The sequence below is a fragment of the Mustela nivalis genome (assembly GCF_964662115.1).
Source record: "Mustela nivalis genome assembly, chromosome: 12".
Lineage (NCBI taxonomy): Eukaryota > Metazoa > Chordata > Mammalia > Carnivora > Mustelidae > Mustela > Mustela nivalis.
Window position 1 is genome coordinate 22,256,978 of NC_139031.1, and position 17,466 is coordinate 22,274,443.

The following is a 17,466-nucleotide window of genomic DNA, read 5'->3' on the forward strand; positions in this document are numbered from 1 at the left end:
TAAAACAATGGATATCCCATTTGAGAATCACAGAAGTTTACAGCAATATAGTTCCCTATACTCTATACTTAGTTTTTCTGATTCCTAAGCTTTAAAGTTTTAGGCTGCTTTTTGTGGAGGGGACCAGGGGTTCATGCTGATTGGGGCATTATATTGGTCATTAGATGGGAAATGGAGATAACGTTTTAATGTGCTTTACGACATTATTCTTTTGATTCCTTCTTTTCTGGTTTGGTATGAGATTATTCTGATGTACTTTCAGAGTGTTCCTTAATCATATGTGATTTTTCCATAGAAAATTATTCTGATTTTTATAAAGTAAGGTAAAAGATAAGAAGAATGTACTTTATAGAAATTCATCTTTATGATCATTTTCTTTGGAACACTTATTCTTGCTACAAAAGTAAAGCATAGTTTTTCCAGAAGTACTAAAGCTCAATCTGCATGTTTTTAAGGCCTTTTCTAACTATAAAGAAGCAAGTATAAAAGTGTCCACTTAGATAACTGTCATCCTGATTAACATAGGTTGTTTTTTACATAGTGACTCATCTCTGAGTATAAATAATGGTAGCTCTCTGAGCTTTATATTCTTTCTTATATTACCTTACTCTTAATACATGGATGGCCTTATCCACCCATGGTTTTCAAACTGTGCTGTGTGAAGACCTAGTCATGAGGAAAGAAATAGAAGGTGAATAGATAGGACTCAGGGCTCCCTGACACTATGTCAGTGATATCAGCTCCTTTTTTATGTTTTATATATTGGGGTTTGAACACATTTCATTTTTTTAAATGGTTCTTTTGCTTAAAAGCGGAGTGGGGGCAGGAATATAAACCTCTGTTATACAGAACTACAAGTTTTCCTTGAGTTTTAGACCTGTAATCTCTACTGTGTGGTGTCTCTCCTTAGACCCTGTGTTGGGCTATTTGATGAAGGGCCTGTGTGAAAAGCCTCTGGCTTCTGCTGCAGCCAAAGCCATTCATAACATTTGCTCTGTCTGCCGAGACCACATGGCTCAGCACTTTAATGGACTCCTGGAGATTGCCCGTTCCCTTGATTCCTTCATGTTGTCTCCAGAAGCTGCTGTGGGCTTGCTAAAAGGTATTTACTTCAGATATTAACCAAGAACATCTCTAAGCCCTTCTGGGGGTTATCTTATACTAGTCATATCCCAGTTTTTCAGTTGTAGTATACTTTTTATTTAATTTTTATTTTATTTTATTTTATTTTTTAAGATACAACTATAGGTGGGGGGGAAAGATACAACTATGGGGTGCCTGAGTGGCTTAGTTAGTTAAGCATCTGCCTTTGGCTCGGGTCATGATCCCAGGGTCCTGGGATTGAACCCCACAGTGGGCTCCCTACTCAGCAGGGAACCTTCTTCACCCCTTTCTTCTGTCCCCTGCTTGTGCTCTCTCTTTCACACCTCTCTCTGTATGTGTCGAATAAATAAATAAAATCTTTTAAAAAATGTATTTTGAGAGAGCAAGAGTGCACGTGAACAGGGAGAGGGAAAGAGAATTCCAAGCAGACTGCTTACTGAGTGGGGAGCCTCTTAACTGACTGAGCCACCCAGGCACCCCATATATACAACTCAAAAAAAAAAAAAAAAAGGTTCAGTAACATCCTTTTCTGTAGAAATAAATTAAAAAGAAAAAGCGTGGGGCACCTGGGTGGCTCAGTGGGTTAAAGCCTCTGCCTTCTGCTCGGGTCGTGATCCCAGGGTCCTGGGATCGAGCCCCACATCAGGTCTCTGCTCTGTGGAGAGCCTGCTTCCCCCTCTTTCTCTGCCTGCCTCTCTGCCTACTTGTGATCTCTGTCAAATAAATAAATAAAATCTTAAAAAAAAAAAAAAAAAGAAAGAAAAAGCGTATTTAAGTTAGATTCTCCCCTATAGTTTTAAATAAGTCTGACTCATCCATGGCTTATAGACTACCAGGAGAAATCATTTAGTTTTTTAATTCCTATTTGAAGACTTATGGATTGATTACCATTCTGTTGAATGAAATATGGAAGATGAGAAAAAACAGTCATGGAATTTTTTTTCTTTACCTTGGAAAGGACCTAGTCTAATATGTAATCCTTTGGATCTTGGCGAGATGCTTCAGACTTCGGTGGGAATTATGACAAGAGGAAGGCTGAATGAGAAGGGTCTGGACCTTCTATTCCCACTTTAAACTAGCTACATTTTTTTGACCTATTTTATTGGAGTTCCAAGTTTTTTATTTAATAAAAAAAAAGAGGTGGTGGAGGCTTTTGCAACTATTTAAAAAATAAAAGGCAAACTTAACTTACTCTTCTGTTCAAAGCACTCATTTTACAGATAAAGAAACTGAGGCCCAGAGATAATACCTTACCTGGCTGATAGATTCTGTTACGTTATAACTAGAATCTGATCTCTAATTTCAGCCCATTTCTTTCTTTCTTTCTTTTTTTTTTTTTTTTTTTGTCTACCTTTCTAAAAAACAGGTTTTATTTATTTATTTGACAGAGAGAGAGAGAGATCACAAGTAGACAGAGAAGCAGCAGAGGGGTAGGGGGAAGCAGGCCCCCTGCCGAGCAGAGAGCCCAGTGTGAGTCTCCATCCCAGGACCCTGGGGTCATGACCTGAGCCCAAGGCAGAGGCTTAACACACTGAGCCACCCAGGTGCCCCAATTTCAGCCCATTCTTATTTAAAAAAAAAAAAAAAATAGTAATGTGTCTATTTCTCAAACCTCTTTGATGGTAAGAATTGCCTGTGGTACTTATCAAAAGTAAAGGCTCTTCTTAAACCTCTGGGAAGTTTGAGAACAATTATGCTATGCTATATAAAAATAGCTTTGGCATTGGCTTTTAAAGGAGATTTTTTTTTTTCTTAAGTACTTGAAGAATTAAAAGAGAGTTGTATTTAAACATCATGAAACCCATAGATGCTGAGGAGAGAGAATTTAATATTAACTTCAGTTATAAATGTTAGTGTGAAGGTCACTTTGTTGTCTAAGCCAAATAAAGAGAAACCAGCCTAAATAACAAAATACTTTAACTAAAAAAGCAGTGTTGAGCTTTTTAAAAGAATGAAACCAGCCAACCTTTTCTGTTAGTCAAATGATGGAGAACAATGAATTACCTCAGTTTAGCGTTTATTTTACTTGTATTTTTCTTTGTCTTGCAGGGACAGCACTTGTCCTAGCCAGGTTACCTTTGGATAAGATTACTGAATGCCTTAGTGAACTATGTTCTGTTCAGGTTATGGCATTGAAAAAGGTGAGTCCAGTTACAAAAGGGGTTTTAGTACATATTGATGATGTTTACATGTTAGAAAGGAAAAGACAGAATATACAAGTGATCCTTTATCTACCTACAAAAGCCAAGAGAATGAACTAAAAAGTTATTAAAATTAATCAGTCTATCAAAGGAGCTGCATACAAGGAATAAGTATTCTAAAATCAGTAGATTTTCACTATCAGTAATAGAATTTAGAAGATATAATGGGGAAAATAGCATTCAAGTTAGGAATCAAAGCCATAATCTACCATATTTCTTTCAAGAATATTGTAAAGATGTCAGCTCTTCTCAAGTTAAATTTATAGTGCAGTAATAGGAGAACTCAACATAATGATTCTAAAGTTTATCTCTAATCATATGCTGGTAAGAGCATTTAAGAAATTTTAGGAAAGAATAAGAAGCAACTTGCTATCTCTCTTAAAATACATTGTGAAGCCTTAGTCATTTTAAAGTGTAATAAAAAAAGAAAGGAAAAAAGTGTCCTAATAGAAAGTGAAATAAAGATACAGATTATATAATAATGTTACCTATTGTCTGTACTGTAATATATAATATATATAATGTCTTGGTCATTATGAAAGTAAATGGGAAAACATTAAATAATACTGTTTTCCACTCCACAGTGATAATGTCATAAAAGTGTTGTATTATGTAGTCTTAGCCATGATGTAGTATTATGTAGTATTAGCCATGATGCAATAAGATGAAGGAAAGTAATTTGACAATATGAATTTAAAAGTTTGCACCATTTGAGTAACTATTGGGAATCTCTTACAGGGAAATAAGCAGAGATTGGGAGGGAGGTTGATGTATAAGGGTGTATATCTGCAGTGTTTGCTGTAGGTATGTATGTGTAACAACACAGTATTGATACCTCTCTGTCTCATCAGCTGTTGTCTCAGGAGCCCAGCAATGGTATATCCTCAGATCCCACTGTGTTCTTAGATCGCCTTGCAGTAATATTTAGGTAAGAAGGGAGACTGCTTGCCTGCCTTGGGTTAACAGCTCAAATAAGACCATTATGTATTAAAGAAAGCAAGTGTTTTTCACAAAACTTCCAGGTACCTCCTATAATCTCTTCTGTTAGGAGACTGGTAAGCCCAATTATTGAAATTTTGGAGCAAAGACAAATTCTAAGAATATTGGTAGACCTTTGTCAAAAGATTCTCTAAAATGTAATTGAGTTTTTTGGTATCTAGATTGGTGATTATCAGACTAAATTTAACATGCACCACAGCTACCTGGAGGGCTTATCAAAACAGATTGCTGGGTCCTAGACCCACAGTGTTTGATTCAATTGGATTTTGGGTAGGACCCAAGAATTTACATTCCTAGTAAGTTCCCAGGTGTTGCTATTGCTGCTGCTTGCTATTCCAAGGCTCACACTTTCAGAACTATTGCTGTGTCTTATAAGGGTGCAAAAAAATAATGAAGACTTTTTATTGATCAAGTGAAATTAATCCTTCTTTGAAATTAAGAGGAGCCTAATGATTAGAAAAGCATTTGTGTGACAATGTTGAAAGAGTGAATCCTTACTGAATTATATAATTTATAATTTGTCAGACCCATAAATGGAACTGGATTATCAGAGTAGTTGTGTAAAAGAAAATGAGATTTTTATTAAATTGCTGTTGAGCTTATTGAAATTAAAGAATTATTTCCTTTAAAAAGGTTGGTAATCATACAGGATTTTTTTTTCCTGCTTTCTTTCAAATTAACAGATTCTAGAACAAGGCAACTAATTGGATTTGATACATTGTGAGTGGGCCCATATTATATATCATTGGATTCAGACTAGAACCATGAGAAACATCTTGGGTAGAGTAGAATTCCTGAAACTTTTGCCTTTTAATGCTGAGAGTAGAGCAGTATTTAGTTTATTATAGTGGATTTAGATAACCTGGTTTTTAATTAATTTTTTTATTAATTTGGAAGAGTTTACATATTCTGGTTTTTAACGGGAAGGAAATGAAAAAAATAATTATAGTGCTCCACAGCCTATGTAAGCCAGAGTTAGATTGAGTTCTCATGCTCTGGTGGAAGTGGCTTAAAGGTGGCAAAAAAAGGGTGAGGGTTTTTTTTTTTTTTTAAGATTTTATTTATTTATTTGACAAAGAGATCACAAGTAGGCAGAGAGGCAGGCAGAGGGGGATGGAGGAAGCAGGCCTCCTGCTGAGCAGAGAGTCTGCCACTGGATCCTAGGACCCTGAGATCATGACCTGAGCCCAAGGCAGAGGCTCAACCCACTGAACCACCCAGGTGCCTGTGAGGGGGATGTTTTAAATTATGTGCTTGTGTTTGTTTGACTGGAATAGAAGGAAAAGTGTTGAGTTGTAAATAACTTTATTATTTTGGTACTCTTTATGTGGTGACAGTGTTACTATGTAAGCTAGCAGGATTTGTGGCTATGGCTCTTCATTTAAATTGCTCTTTTACTGTTTTTGGTTGTTGCCTTTCCCAGACACACCAATCCCATTGTGGAAAATGGACAAACTCATCCGTGCCAAAAAGTCATACAGGAAGTAAGTGCTTAATGGACGCCTGTGGAACAAGGCTTCCTTCCTTTTTTCCTTACAAGGCTGTGGGTAACTAAAGTGCGAAGGTATTGTCTTCTAGGTTCATAGGAAGATTCAGTTCCTTGATACAGTTTAAATTTCAGTGAATAGAATAGAACCATTCAAATAAATATTTTTTACCTCAGATTTGATAAGAAAACATCCTGTGGGGAAATGCACTCGAAGTCCAGAGAAGTAGAGAGTGATTAACTATGTGTTAATCATACAGCAATTAACTATGTGTTAACTCCAACAATTAACTATGTGTTAATCTCCACAACAATGTGGAGTTGCTAGGAGGCCTGATTAATACTAGCAAATTTTTTTATGCATATCTTTTTTTTTTATTAACATGTAATATATTATTTGCCCCAGGGGTACAGGTCTGTGAATCGTTAGGCTTACACACTTCACAGCACTCACCAAGTACATACCGTCCCCAGTGTCCATATAACCCAACCACCCTCTCCATTTCCCCCTTCCCCCGGCAACCCTCTGTTTGTTTTGTGAGATTAAGAGCCTTTTATGGTTTGTCTCCCTCCCGATCCCATCTTGTTTCAGTTTTTCCTTCCCTGCCCCTCAAACTCCCCACTTTGCCTCTCAAATTCCTCATATCAGGGAGATCATATGATAATTGTCTTTCTCTGATAGACTTATGTCGCTCAGCATAATACCCTCTAGTTCCATCCATGTCATTGGAAATGGCAAGATTTCATTTCTTTTGATGGCTGCATAGTATTCCATTGTATATATACACACCACATCTTTATCCATTTATCTATTGATGGACATTTAGGTTCTTTCCATAGTTTGGCTGTTGTGGACATTGCAAACAAAATTTTTTTTTGACAAAGCTATTTATCCCTCATGGCTTTTGTTTCCCCATTGGAAACACACTTCTTCTTTTTTCACTGAGGGTAATATGAGGATCAAAAGGCATGTTTTGAGAAGTGTTTTTCAGACTTCGGGGGGGGGAAACACCAAGTACGTTAAGTGTTTGACAGTAAAATAATAATGCCATTTCATTAGCTATGCCCTTTTGTTCAGAGTATTCCAGCTCAGAACTGTCTTTAAATATCTATTCCTCTATAAATCATACTATTATTTTCATCCTAAATTAGGAATTGCAGAGTTTATTTTTTAGTGAAGTTAGACATGCTCTTCTTCCCAAATCATCTTCTAAAGAGTCACTGCACTTTTTTTTTTTAAGATTTTATTTATTTATTTGATTGACAGAGATCACAAGTAGGCAGAGAAGCAGCCAGAGAGAGGAGGAATCAGGCTCTCTGCCAAGCAGAGAGCCTGATATGGGTCTCGATGCCAGGACCCTGGGATCATGACCTGAGCCGAAGGCAGAGGCTTTAACCCACTGAGCCACCCAGGTGCCCTGTCACTGTACTTTTCTTAAGAAGTGGTTGTGTTTTAGAATTGGATAGCGTATTGAAACTCTACACACTCACATGCGCACGCATGCGTGCATTTATGCACACCAGGTTCACGTTACATGGTTTTCTCTAAAGAAAGCTTTTTCCAAATTATTTGAAAACCAAATCAGATGTTACCACTTGGGAGCATTTTTTTCAGCTCTTAGTTGTTCATTGTTTTCTTTCTTGTGCTCTTTGACTTTTGATTCAGATATGGCCAGTTTTATCTGAGACTCTAAATAAACACCGGGCTGATAATCGGATTGTGGAGCGTTGTTGCAGATGCCTCCGCTTTGCTGTTCGCTGTGTAGGCAAAGGATCTGCAGCCCTGCTGCAGCCACTAGTTACGCAGGTAAGTTCTTCCTTTGAGGGAAAATGTGAAGTGTGCAGAATTTGAAGTAAGAGTCTTTATTTATTTATTTTTTTAAGATTTTATTTATTTGGGAGAGAGAGGAAGGGGGAGATCCTGACCAGCAGGAAGAGGAAGAGGGAGAAGCAGACTCCCCACTGAGCAGGGCGCCCAACTCACAGCTGGATCCCAGGACTCAGATCATGACCTGAGCTGAAGGCAGACGTTTGATTTACTAAACCACCCAGGCATCCCTGAAATAGGATTCTTTAGAACAAAAACTTTGCTGATGAAATGAAACCCTTTTGTATTTATTAAATACAAACTCCAAAATATTTGAAAGAGATAAGTAGTGCCTGTGGTGTGTTGTCTCTGAAGGAAACTGCCTGTAATCTGTTTTGTGATAGTCTAAATAGTAACACATTTCACTGTAAAATTAAGAGAATGACTTTAATGCCCAGCTCTCATATACCAACGCTGAGCATTTTTATATTAATTTTTCTTTTTAAAATGTGTCATGTCAAATTTTGCTGTTGCTTGGCCCAAGGGAAATTTTTTCTTAGTCACAGTTGGTATCATAAGTCTATTATTTGACAAGAAATGTTTGATTTGATTCTTTTATAATCACCAAGATTGATACATAATTATGATGGTGTGACTCAATGTATGGGGTTCTCTAAGAACATACTCACATCAAGAACTATTCTATATGAGATGCCTATAATTAGTGACTTGGATCACTAAGCAATTTGATGTTAACCTTACAGCAAAGCCAGAACTAGATTGAGGCAAGGTGAAATGTAAGTCTTGGCATTTGTAGGACTTGGTATTAGTGCCTTTTAAAATTTTGCTTCCATGCACTGAGGGAAATGCACAGCTCCAGGCTGGGCCACACCCAAAAGCCTGAAATGACCTTTGTCTACCAGAACAGTGAATCCATGGTACAGATTCTAAGGAGGCAAACCCTCCAAGGATTTGAGTCTGATGATGAGTGCCCTCTTAAATTCTGTACCCTAGGTGCCTCATTCTTTTTTCTTTCTTTTTTTTTTTTTTAAGTAACCTCTACACTCAGTGTGGGGCTCAAGCTCACGAACCTGAGATTGAGAGTTATATGGCCCACTGACTGAGCCAGACAGATTTTTGTTTTTGTTTTTGTTTTTTTGAATTGTGAGAGAGAGAGTGGGGAATGGCAGACAGAGAGAGAAGCAGACACTCTGCTGAGCAAGGAGCCCAATGTGGGACTTGATCCCAGGACCCTGGAATCATGACCTGAGCTGAAGGTATATGCTTAACCGACTAAGCCCCCCAAGCCTTAACCCCCTCTCCACGCTTTTTTTTTTTTAAGTTGTTATTTATTTATTTGACAAAGATCACAAGTAGGCAGAGAGGATGGGAGGTATGCCCCCTGCCGAGCAGAGAGCCTGATTCGGGGCTCAATCCCAGGACCCTGGTATCATGACTTGAGCTGAAGCCAGAGGCTTTAACCCACTGAGCCCCCCAGGCACCCCCCACACTTTTTAAAAAATGGAATTTGTATAATATATTTCTCTTCATTTGCATATTCTATCCACATCTTAACATCCTTTTACAGGCTGAACTCAGCTTGATATAATCAAAATTCTGTATTTCAAACAAGAAAAATTCAAAATCATAAATCCATTAGAAAATAAATTAAAGGGGCACCTGGGTATTTCAGTCTATTTTACGTGTGCCTTCAGCTCGGGTCTTGATCTTGGGGTCCTGGGATGAGCCCCATATTGTGCTCCCTGCTCAGCCGAGAGCCAGCTTCTCCCTCTGCTCCTGCCCCTGCTCTCTCTCTATATATATATCAAATAATTAAATAAAAATCTTAAAAAACATATTTTAAAAAAAGAAAAATTAAAAACGATGACGAAAATAAGTCATCCCCTCATTGGAAACTGTGTCCATTTACATAGTATATAGGATTTGGATCAGAATCTCTTTATGCATCAGGCGCATCTTTTCATGACGCCGTTATTCTTGCCAGTTTTAACTCCTTCCTGGCAACTCTGCCTCTGGGAAGGATCAGACGGAGGCTGGTCTTGGAGGCATTGGTTCCTTGGTGGCTGGTGGGAGGCAGGGTAGCTGGGCCAGTGGGGAGAGCAGGGGAGAGCAGCAGCTGTGTGTGAAGCAGAACTTGGGCTCACTCTGTGCAGAGTGGTCAGAGAGACCAGAACAGCCAGTGTGAGAAGAGACAGCAGCGGGCAGAGGCCAGCATTTATTTACAATTCCACTCCTGAGGATGGAGAGCAAAGTTGGTGATGACTGCCCCCAGAGGTGTGATCCTGCCCTGCCTCTCTGTCCTGGGTGCCTCATTCTTAAGGAAGCACGCACCCCCAAGTAGAGTCATGCTAATGCAGTATCAGTTGGCGTATGCACAGCCCTGTATCCTTTATATTATAGATTTGAATAAAGTTTACCTTTTCTGTACCCTGAGGACACCATATGTTTGTACTGCATATGTTTACACCTTTGGTTATGTGTCCCCTTCAGTGTAATACAGTCTAGGTCAAACATAATTTGATTTAATGTCCCTTTATTATTAGAGGATACACCCATGACTTCGATTTTTTTTTAATCCTGCTAATTAAGTAGTGACCAACCCAATCGAGTGCCTTGTATATAGGAAACGTGTTCTAAAGTCAGTAAATGTGAAAAAATCTTAAGTATTTATTAAAATCCACAAATCAGAAGTCAGCAAATTAGAACCAGTGAGCCTATTACCTGGTTTTGTAAATGTAGTTTTACTAAAAGGTTGCCACGTTTATTCATGAATATATTTTATATTGGTCATTTGTGCTGTGGTGGCAAAGTTGAATAGGTAAATCATATGACCAGCAAAGACTAAAATTTTTACTATCTGACCCTTTAAGAAAATGTTTACCAGCTCCTGACTTAAATCATGCATTAAGTAGAGCATATAGTTTTGAGTGTACAACACCGAATAGATTCATAGCTCTCATCACATGCCCATTCCATGGTAGGTGTTAGTAATAAGAGTCAGTCACTTTGTCTTTCAGCCCCCGCCCACACTCATTAAGTTGAATTTATATAATAAAACCAGTACACTCAGTTAAGCATCCAATTCTTTTTTTTTTTTAAGATTTTATTTATTTATTTGACAGACAGAGATCACAAGTAGGCAGAGAGGAGGAAGCAGGCTCCCCGCAGAGCAGAGAGCCCAATGTGGGGCTCGATCCCAGGACCTGAGATCATGACCTGAGCTTAAGGCAGCGGCTTAACCCACTGAGCCACCCAGGCGCCGCAAGCATCCAATTCTTGATTTCAGCTCAGGTCTTGCTCTCAGGATCATGAGTTCAAGCCCTGCATTAAAAAAATACGTGTGTTGTGATGGCATTTTAAGCAGATGAATGTATACATTTTGGAGGAGAGTAGGGGAAAAATCCTAAACAAATCATTTAATTCAAATATGTGTATTAACATTTTTATTCCATGAGTAGATCTGGGTGTCTTGATAAGAGACACTGTTTTTTTACTAAAACGTTTAACTAGGGGAGTTTAGAAGCATCTCAGAATTCAAACAGTGCTTTCACTGCCTCTTTCAGGATAAGGGTATTTGGTATTTTTAGCCCTGCTGTAGCTTTATATGCCTTTTTATTTTTTTTTAAAGAGTTAATCTTGAATGCAAATAAGAACAACCTTTAGGTATTGGGATTTATGCTATGAATCTGCAAATAGCTTGGATGATAGCAAACTCATGGCATCCATCTTGAAGTATTATGTAGCTCTTACAGCATTGTTTTGGGTAGGTAAAAGATCAAAGGCTTGAAAGGACTCTAAAGAGAGTACTTGAAAATTACTGAAGAATTGAGCCCTGTGTTTCAAAAAATGTGGCCAACAAGCTTTACTATGTTGTCTTAAAGAGAAGAAATCAGTCTGTCTGAATTTCTTCCTCTAGACAGTTTCCTAAGTTGATAACTTTTGGGGGGGTAAAGAATTGAACAACTGGTTTCTCCCTTGGCAGATGGTGAATGTGTACCACGTACATCAGCATTCCTGTTTCCTGTACCTTGGCAGTATCCTTGTGGATGAATATGGCATGGAAGAGGGCTGTCGGCAGGGACTCCTAGACATGCTCCAGGTTTGTTTTCCCTGGGGAGTTTCTTGGAGGGACTAAAGGCCTGAGCAGTTTGTTCTTCACCATGTCTTGAATTCTCTTCTCTATGTTTGTCCTCCAGGCATGTTGATTTACTAATAACAGCGAGGTAGAAACTTGCCAGTTGTTCCCTGGACAGACATGCCTGGGAGTATGTGAAAGAGATTGACCATAGGACTATAAAGATCATTACAGCTATTACTGCCAAATTTATGCTCTCTAGAGATGATGATGGTTTTTTGAGAGGTGGAGAAGGGAACAAATGGATGTAAAATAAAGGATCTCTAAACTCAAGGATAATTCTTTTTTAGTTTCTTGCCTGGAATAACCAGTGTACTAGCTCAGTTATTAGCAGGGTTGATCTTAGGAAAAATAGCAGGCATTGGAAAAGGTCCTTGATATATTCCTTTTTTTCCCTTCTAGTCATACGGAAGAAAATATATTAGGGAGTTTATCATGCTCCTTTTCACAAGATGTCTTACCCTTTAAAACTGACATTTCATGGGGCACCTGAGTGGCTTACTCAGTTAAGTGTCCAACTCGTGATTTTGGCTCAGGTCATGATCTCAGGGTTGTGAGATCAAGTCCCACATCAGGCCCCACAGTGGGCATGGAGTCTGATTAAGATTCTCTTCCCTTTGCCCCTCTTCACGCTCTCAGAAATAAAATAAAATCAACATACTATTATTTTAAAATCTCAAAAAAATACCCTTCATCTACTCCTTTAGTAGACTTGACCATATCTAGTACACAAGCAGTCTTTACTTTCAGAAACTTCTACAACTTTTGTGAGAAAGAGAGAGAGACAGAGATAGAGAGCAAGGTAGGGTTAGGGGATAGTGAGCATGGGAAAACGAAGAGAGAGAATCTGAAATAGCGCCACACCTAGCATGGAGCCTGACACAGGGCTCACTCTGATGACCCTCAGATCATGACCTGAGCCAAAATCAAGAGTTGGACGCTTAACTGAGCCACGAAGGCCCCTGCAGAAACTTCTGAAACTTTGAGATAGTATCTGTCCAGTTTCATCAACTAAAATATATACCCTCAACCCTTTCTGAACTATGGACTTCATATGTGAAAACTATTATCAGTTGAGAAAGATTTCTCTCTTCCTTTTCTTGATCTGATTCTCATCATAGTTTTTTTCTTTTCCCATCTGTACTTCCCCTATTTTGTACTTTTGTATATGTTGTGATATTTAGCAAGTCTGAATGCTGTTGGATTTAGTATATAGTATTTATTTAAAATCACCATTCTGTTTTAGGCACTGTGCATCCCTACCTTTCAGCTGCTGGAACAGCAGAATGGGCTTCAGAATCACCCTGACACTGTGGATGACCTGTTCAGGCTGGCCACCAGGTCAGTCCTTCTGAAGAGCAACCCTTTCTTTTATTGCTTTTCCCCATCACTGCTTAATCTTGTCTTGTAATGCTTGACTGTTTCTCTATAAAATGAGGCTAGTGGAGTATAGGCAGGTTAATGGTTCTCATAGCCCGTAGTTAAATCGTGAACGGAATATCCCAGTCAGTGAGGAAGAGGAGTTGGATGGAAGCAGGGTAAAGCAGCTGGGCTGGGTTTCTATCACAAAGGAGGGAACATGCGCAAGACCGTTAAAACCAGCTTGGTAAAAACATTTGATTAGAAAATCTGTAGAATCCCCTGTAGTTTTATGTTTCTGGGCTGCTCTGATGACATGTTTCACTTCAGCTTTTTCATTTAGGAAACTTGGCATCCTTTAGATATAATCATATCTCAGAGTAAAAAATTCTTAGGATTTTAAGGTGCCTTAGAAGTTATCTTGTTCTGCACTTCCTGGTTCTACCCCTAACATTCCACCCCAATTTTTACTTAAATTTCCTTTTACCAGTAACACTGACTATATTATTGCCAAACCTTTGAATTCCTTCTTTAGTCCCTAGCTAAGGATTTGAACCAAATCAGTTAGTGAACATAAAAGCATTTAAAAATTATGAAAAATATATTATTATATGTAAATACACACTATATATTTTATCACTTATAAATGCAAAGTAGTATTAACTATTTCAGGATTGAATATTGAATGCTTTTTTGGTTAATTTTTGGACATGTTAGAAACACCTTTGTTGTTGTTATTGTTGTTGTTGATACGAGAGAACCTTGGGTAGACTCTGTTTACCCAGTGTGTGTTACTTGAAAAACATCCCTGAGATGCTCTTGCTAGATAAGCATTATGAAGTAAATTTGGAAAATGCTGTGTCTTTTTTGTGGAGAGTCTCCATGTATGTTAAAGGGTCTATAACCTTGTAGGGTATTGAGTGGAAAGTTTAGAGAGTTCCTGTATACCCCTGCTCTACCCCGCACAACCCCACGGCCTCCCTCACTATTTACATCCCCCACCAGAGTAGTCTGTTGGAATTGATGAACCTGTATTAACATGTTATTATCATCCAAAGTCCATAGTTTACATTAGAGTTGACACAAGAGTGGGATTCACTCTTGGTGGTGTACCTTCTGTGGATTTGGACAGATGTATAATGCATGTATCTACCATTATAATATCATACAGAATAGTTTTAATACCCTAAAAATCAATGTATTCCACCTGTTCAACTGTCCCTCACCTTCTAACCTCTAGCAACCACTGATCTTTTTGTTTCCATCCATTGTTTTGCCTTTTACTCTGGCTGCTTTGGAGCCTAATCCTTTCATTTATACCTAGCCTGTCTTTCCAAAACACCAGGTTTATTCAGCGCAGCCCTGTCACCTTGCTGAGGAGCCAAGTGGTCATCCCTATCTTGCAGTGGGCCATTGCCTCTACTACCCTGGACCACCGGGATGCCAATTGCAGTGTCATGAGGTTCCTGCGAGACCTTATCCATACAGGGGTAGCCAATGATGTAAGTATAAACACTGTACCTTTCTACTTTGTACCTTATCACCTTTTTTTTTAAAGCTTTTATTTATTTATTTGACAGAGATCACAAGTAGGCAGAGAGGCGGGCAGAGAGAGAGGGAGAGGGAAGCAGGCTCCCTGCTGAGCAGAGAGCCCTATATAGGACTCGATCCCAGGACCCTGAGATCATGACCTGAGCTGGATGCAGTGGCTTAACCCCCTGAGCCACCCAGGCGCCCCCCCTTATCACCTTTTTATATCTTTTGCTCATTTCTTAGGGGAAAACCAGATTTTCCTTAATTGATCTATATTGGTAGGTACATACCATTCACTAACCAAAACATTAACTATTAGATTTCAGACAGCCTTTACTAAGTGCTAAAAGCTATATGAAACAGTCTGAAAGTATTTCTGCTCCCTTAAATCACCCAGGATTTAGTAGAACAGATTTATCTGTTTACTTATCTGTTTACAGATAAACAGAGTTAAAAAGATTTAAGTAACAATAAGAAGGCAATATTTGATTGCCAATGAGTGATAAAAGTCATGACTGCTATGAGATCAGAGGAAAGAAAGCTCCTTGGTCAGAAGTGGTTTGGGATTGATTTCTGGAAGAAGATGGACTTCACGGGGCCCATCCGATGTAGGTAGAATTTGGATGGATTAGAGAGGGGACGACAGTCTTAACTGGGGTATAAATCATAGAGAAAGGATAGTACTAAGTACGTTAGAAAATTAAGAGACCTAGTTGGCTGGAGTAGTAAAATGGCTCACAAAGTTTTCTTTCTTTCTTTTTTTAAAAGATTTTATTTATTTATTTGACAGAGATCACAGGTAGGCAGAAAGGCAGGTGAGGGGATGATGGGATAGGTAGGCTCCCTGCTGATCAGAGAGCCCGATGTGTGGGGCTCAATCCAGGACCCTGAGCGGAAGGCAGAGGCTTAACCCACTGAGCCACCCAGATGCCCCACAAAATTTTCAAAGGTAGATTTGGCTAAATGTGGAATAGAGTTTATTTAAGGTTAATAGAGAATGGTGAAGAAAAAAGCAACTGTGTTAATGGGCTAATTATTTAAGAAGTTTGGTCATAAAGGAGAAAGAAGAAAACTAGATGTGAAAAGCAGTTTATAAAAAGTTATTTTTTCCAAGATATTAGAAATATATGTATATTCTAGTGTATATTCAAGAAGTACCAATGTATATTCTATGCCAAGAAGAAAATAAGGGTTTTTTGTTGTGGGTTTTTTTTTTTTTTTATAGAAAAGATTAGGTATCTGATAGACATTCTTATTTATTCGCTTGGTTTTAAAAAAGGAAATAGGAACACATTTTTCTATGAAAAATAATTAAAACTGCTACCTGCAATCTTTAGTCATTGTTTCTCTTCTGCTCTCTATTCTAAAGGTTAAGGTTAATCTCAGCTGAAATCCATGCCCATTTCCTTGATACTAAACTTTTAATATTTTCTTCCTTAACATTTTAGTGGAGTCTTTAAATCTTGCTGTTATGTATTATATATACTTCTTTTTCCAGGAAGGAGGAATTATTAGAGTGGAGAGTTGAAATTAGAATTCACCTTTTGCTCTTGTTTCCTTACAGCATGAAGAAGATTTTGAATTACGGAAAGAACTTATTGGACAGGTGATGAACCAGCTTGGACAGCAACTTGTAAGCCAGTTGCTCCACACATGCTGCTTTTGTCTCCCTCCCTATACCCTGCCAGATGTGGCTGAAGTCCTTTGGGAGATCATGCAGGTTGACAGACCGGTAAGATTGTTTTCATGAAGAATCCATTCTCACAGTCCTTAAACTTTGGTTCCTGGAGGCAGACTATAACTTTGAAACCGCCTCTGTTGTATCTCCATGGTACCTAATCTAGCCATATTGCTAAGTTTAATTATTAGATGAAGGGGCCTATAGAATGCCAGTAATGCATTATTAGGTTTTTAAAAGCATGTTGGTGTCACTGTCATAGGGTTTATATTATCGAATACTAAGCATGGAATTCAGCTGTGTGGCTGGCCAGTGAGTAACTTGTTCTTTTGTAAGAGGTGCCCATATATCAGTTACATAGTGGTATAGGTTATTCAAGAAGGGAATTCACTCCAAGCTCCTTAGATAACATTGTATGGTTTTCCTTAGTAATAAGTCTCACCAGAGCATTTGGGGATAAAGAAGCAGAAAATCAGCTCACGATATACACTTGGATTTCTCCTTTGGATTAATTTGCATCTTGTTTCAGTTCTTGATCCAGGTCATTTATCACCTGAGCATGGAAGGTTTTTTTAGGCTATCCAGTAATGTCCAAGTAATTTCATTACTGGGCCATGATCATAAATGAGGTTATGTGTACTGCGTGGAAGTTTTGAGCATAGTGGTAAAGTATATATAGCTTATACATTATTTTTTAAATAGGATTTATAGTTTTTAATATTAATACAAAAGCAGTTTAGAAAAGTGCACAGTTGGTTCTAGTTAAAGTAAGCTATCTTCCAGAACCACAGAAAAATCCAGATGCACAAGTTTATTGTAAATTTTAAGTCCATATATATCTTAATGTTGTCTCTTGCTTTGTATCATTGATGACAGTTGTTAGCCTCAACTTCAGTAGTTTCACAAAGCAGAGTACACTTCTAGTGTTAGATTCTGATGTACTGAGCCAAAAGTTCTTCCTTGGATTTGTGTGTTATCTCCAAAATTCAGTGATTAGTTTATATTGTTCTAGTGAGCATATGCTTTTACTTGATCTTTGGCTGAAACGAAAGGTGGTCACGTGCAGGGCAGATGCTTGATAAATTTCTACATTTTCTTTAGGTTAATCTTCCAGAACAGCCGCATGAACTTTTAATTGTTGTT

At 38.3% G+C, this 17,466-nt stretch overlaps 1 protein-coding gene across 2 annotated transcripts in view; it reads left to right on the forward strand.

Moving 5' to 3' along the window:
* The window catches only part of TNPO3 (transportin 3), an 86,180-nt gene that overhangs the window by 56,482 nt on the left and 12,232 nt on the right, over positions 1–17,466 (forward strand). For both annotated transcript variants that reach the window (XM_082694015.1, XM_082694016.1), the window contains 9 exons: positions 911–1,102; positions 3,154–3,245; positions 4,157–4,233; positions 5,728–5,788; positions 7,457–7,597; positions 11,601–11,717; positions 13,000–13,094; positions 14,458–14,614; positions 16,210–16,377. In XM_082694015.1, the coding sequence (XP_082550141.1) occupies positions 911–1,102; positions 3,154–3,245; positions 4,157–4,233; positions 5,728–5,788; positions 7,457–7,597; positions 11,601–11,717; positions 13,000–13,094; positions 14,458–14,614; positions 16,210–16,377 (1,100 nt within the window). The remainder of the gene's footprint in view (positions 1–910; positions 1,103–3,153; positions 3,246–4,156; positions 4,234–5,727; positions 5,789–7,456; positions 7,598–11,600; positions 11,718–12,999; positions 13,095–14,457; positions 14,615–16,209; positions 16,378–17,466) is intronic.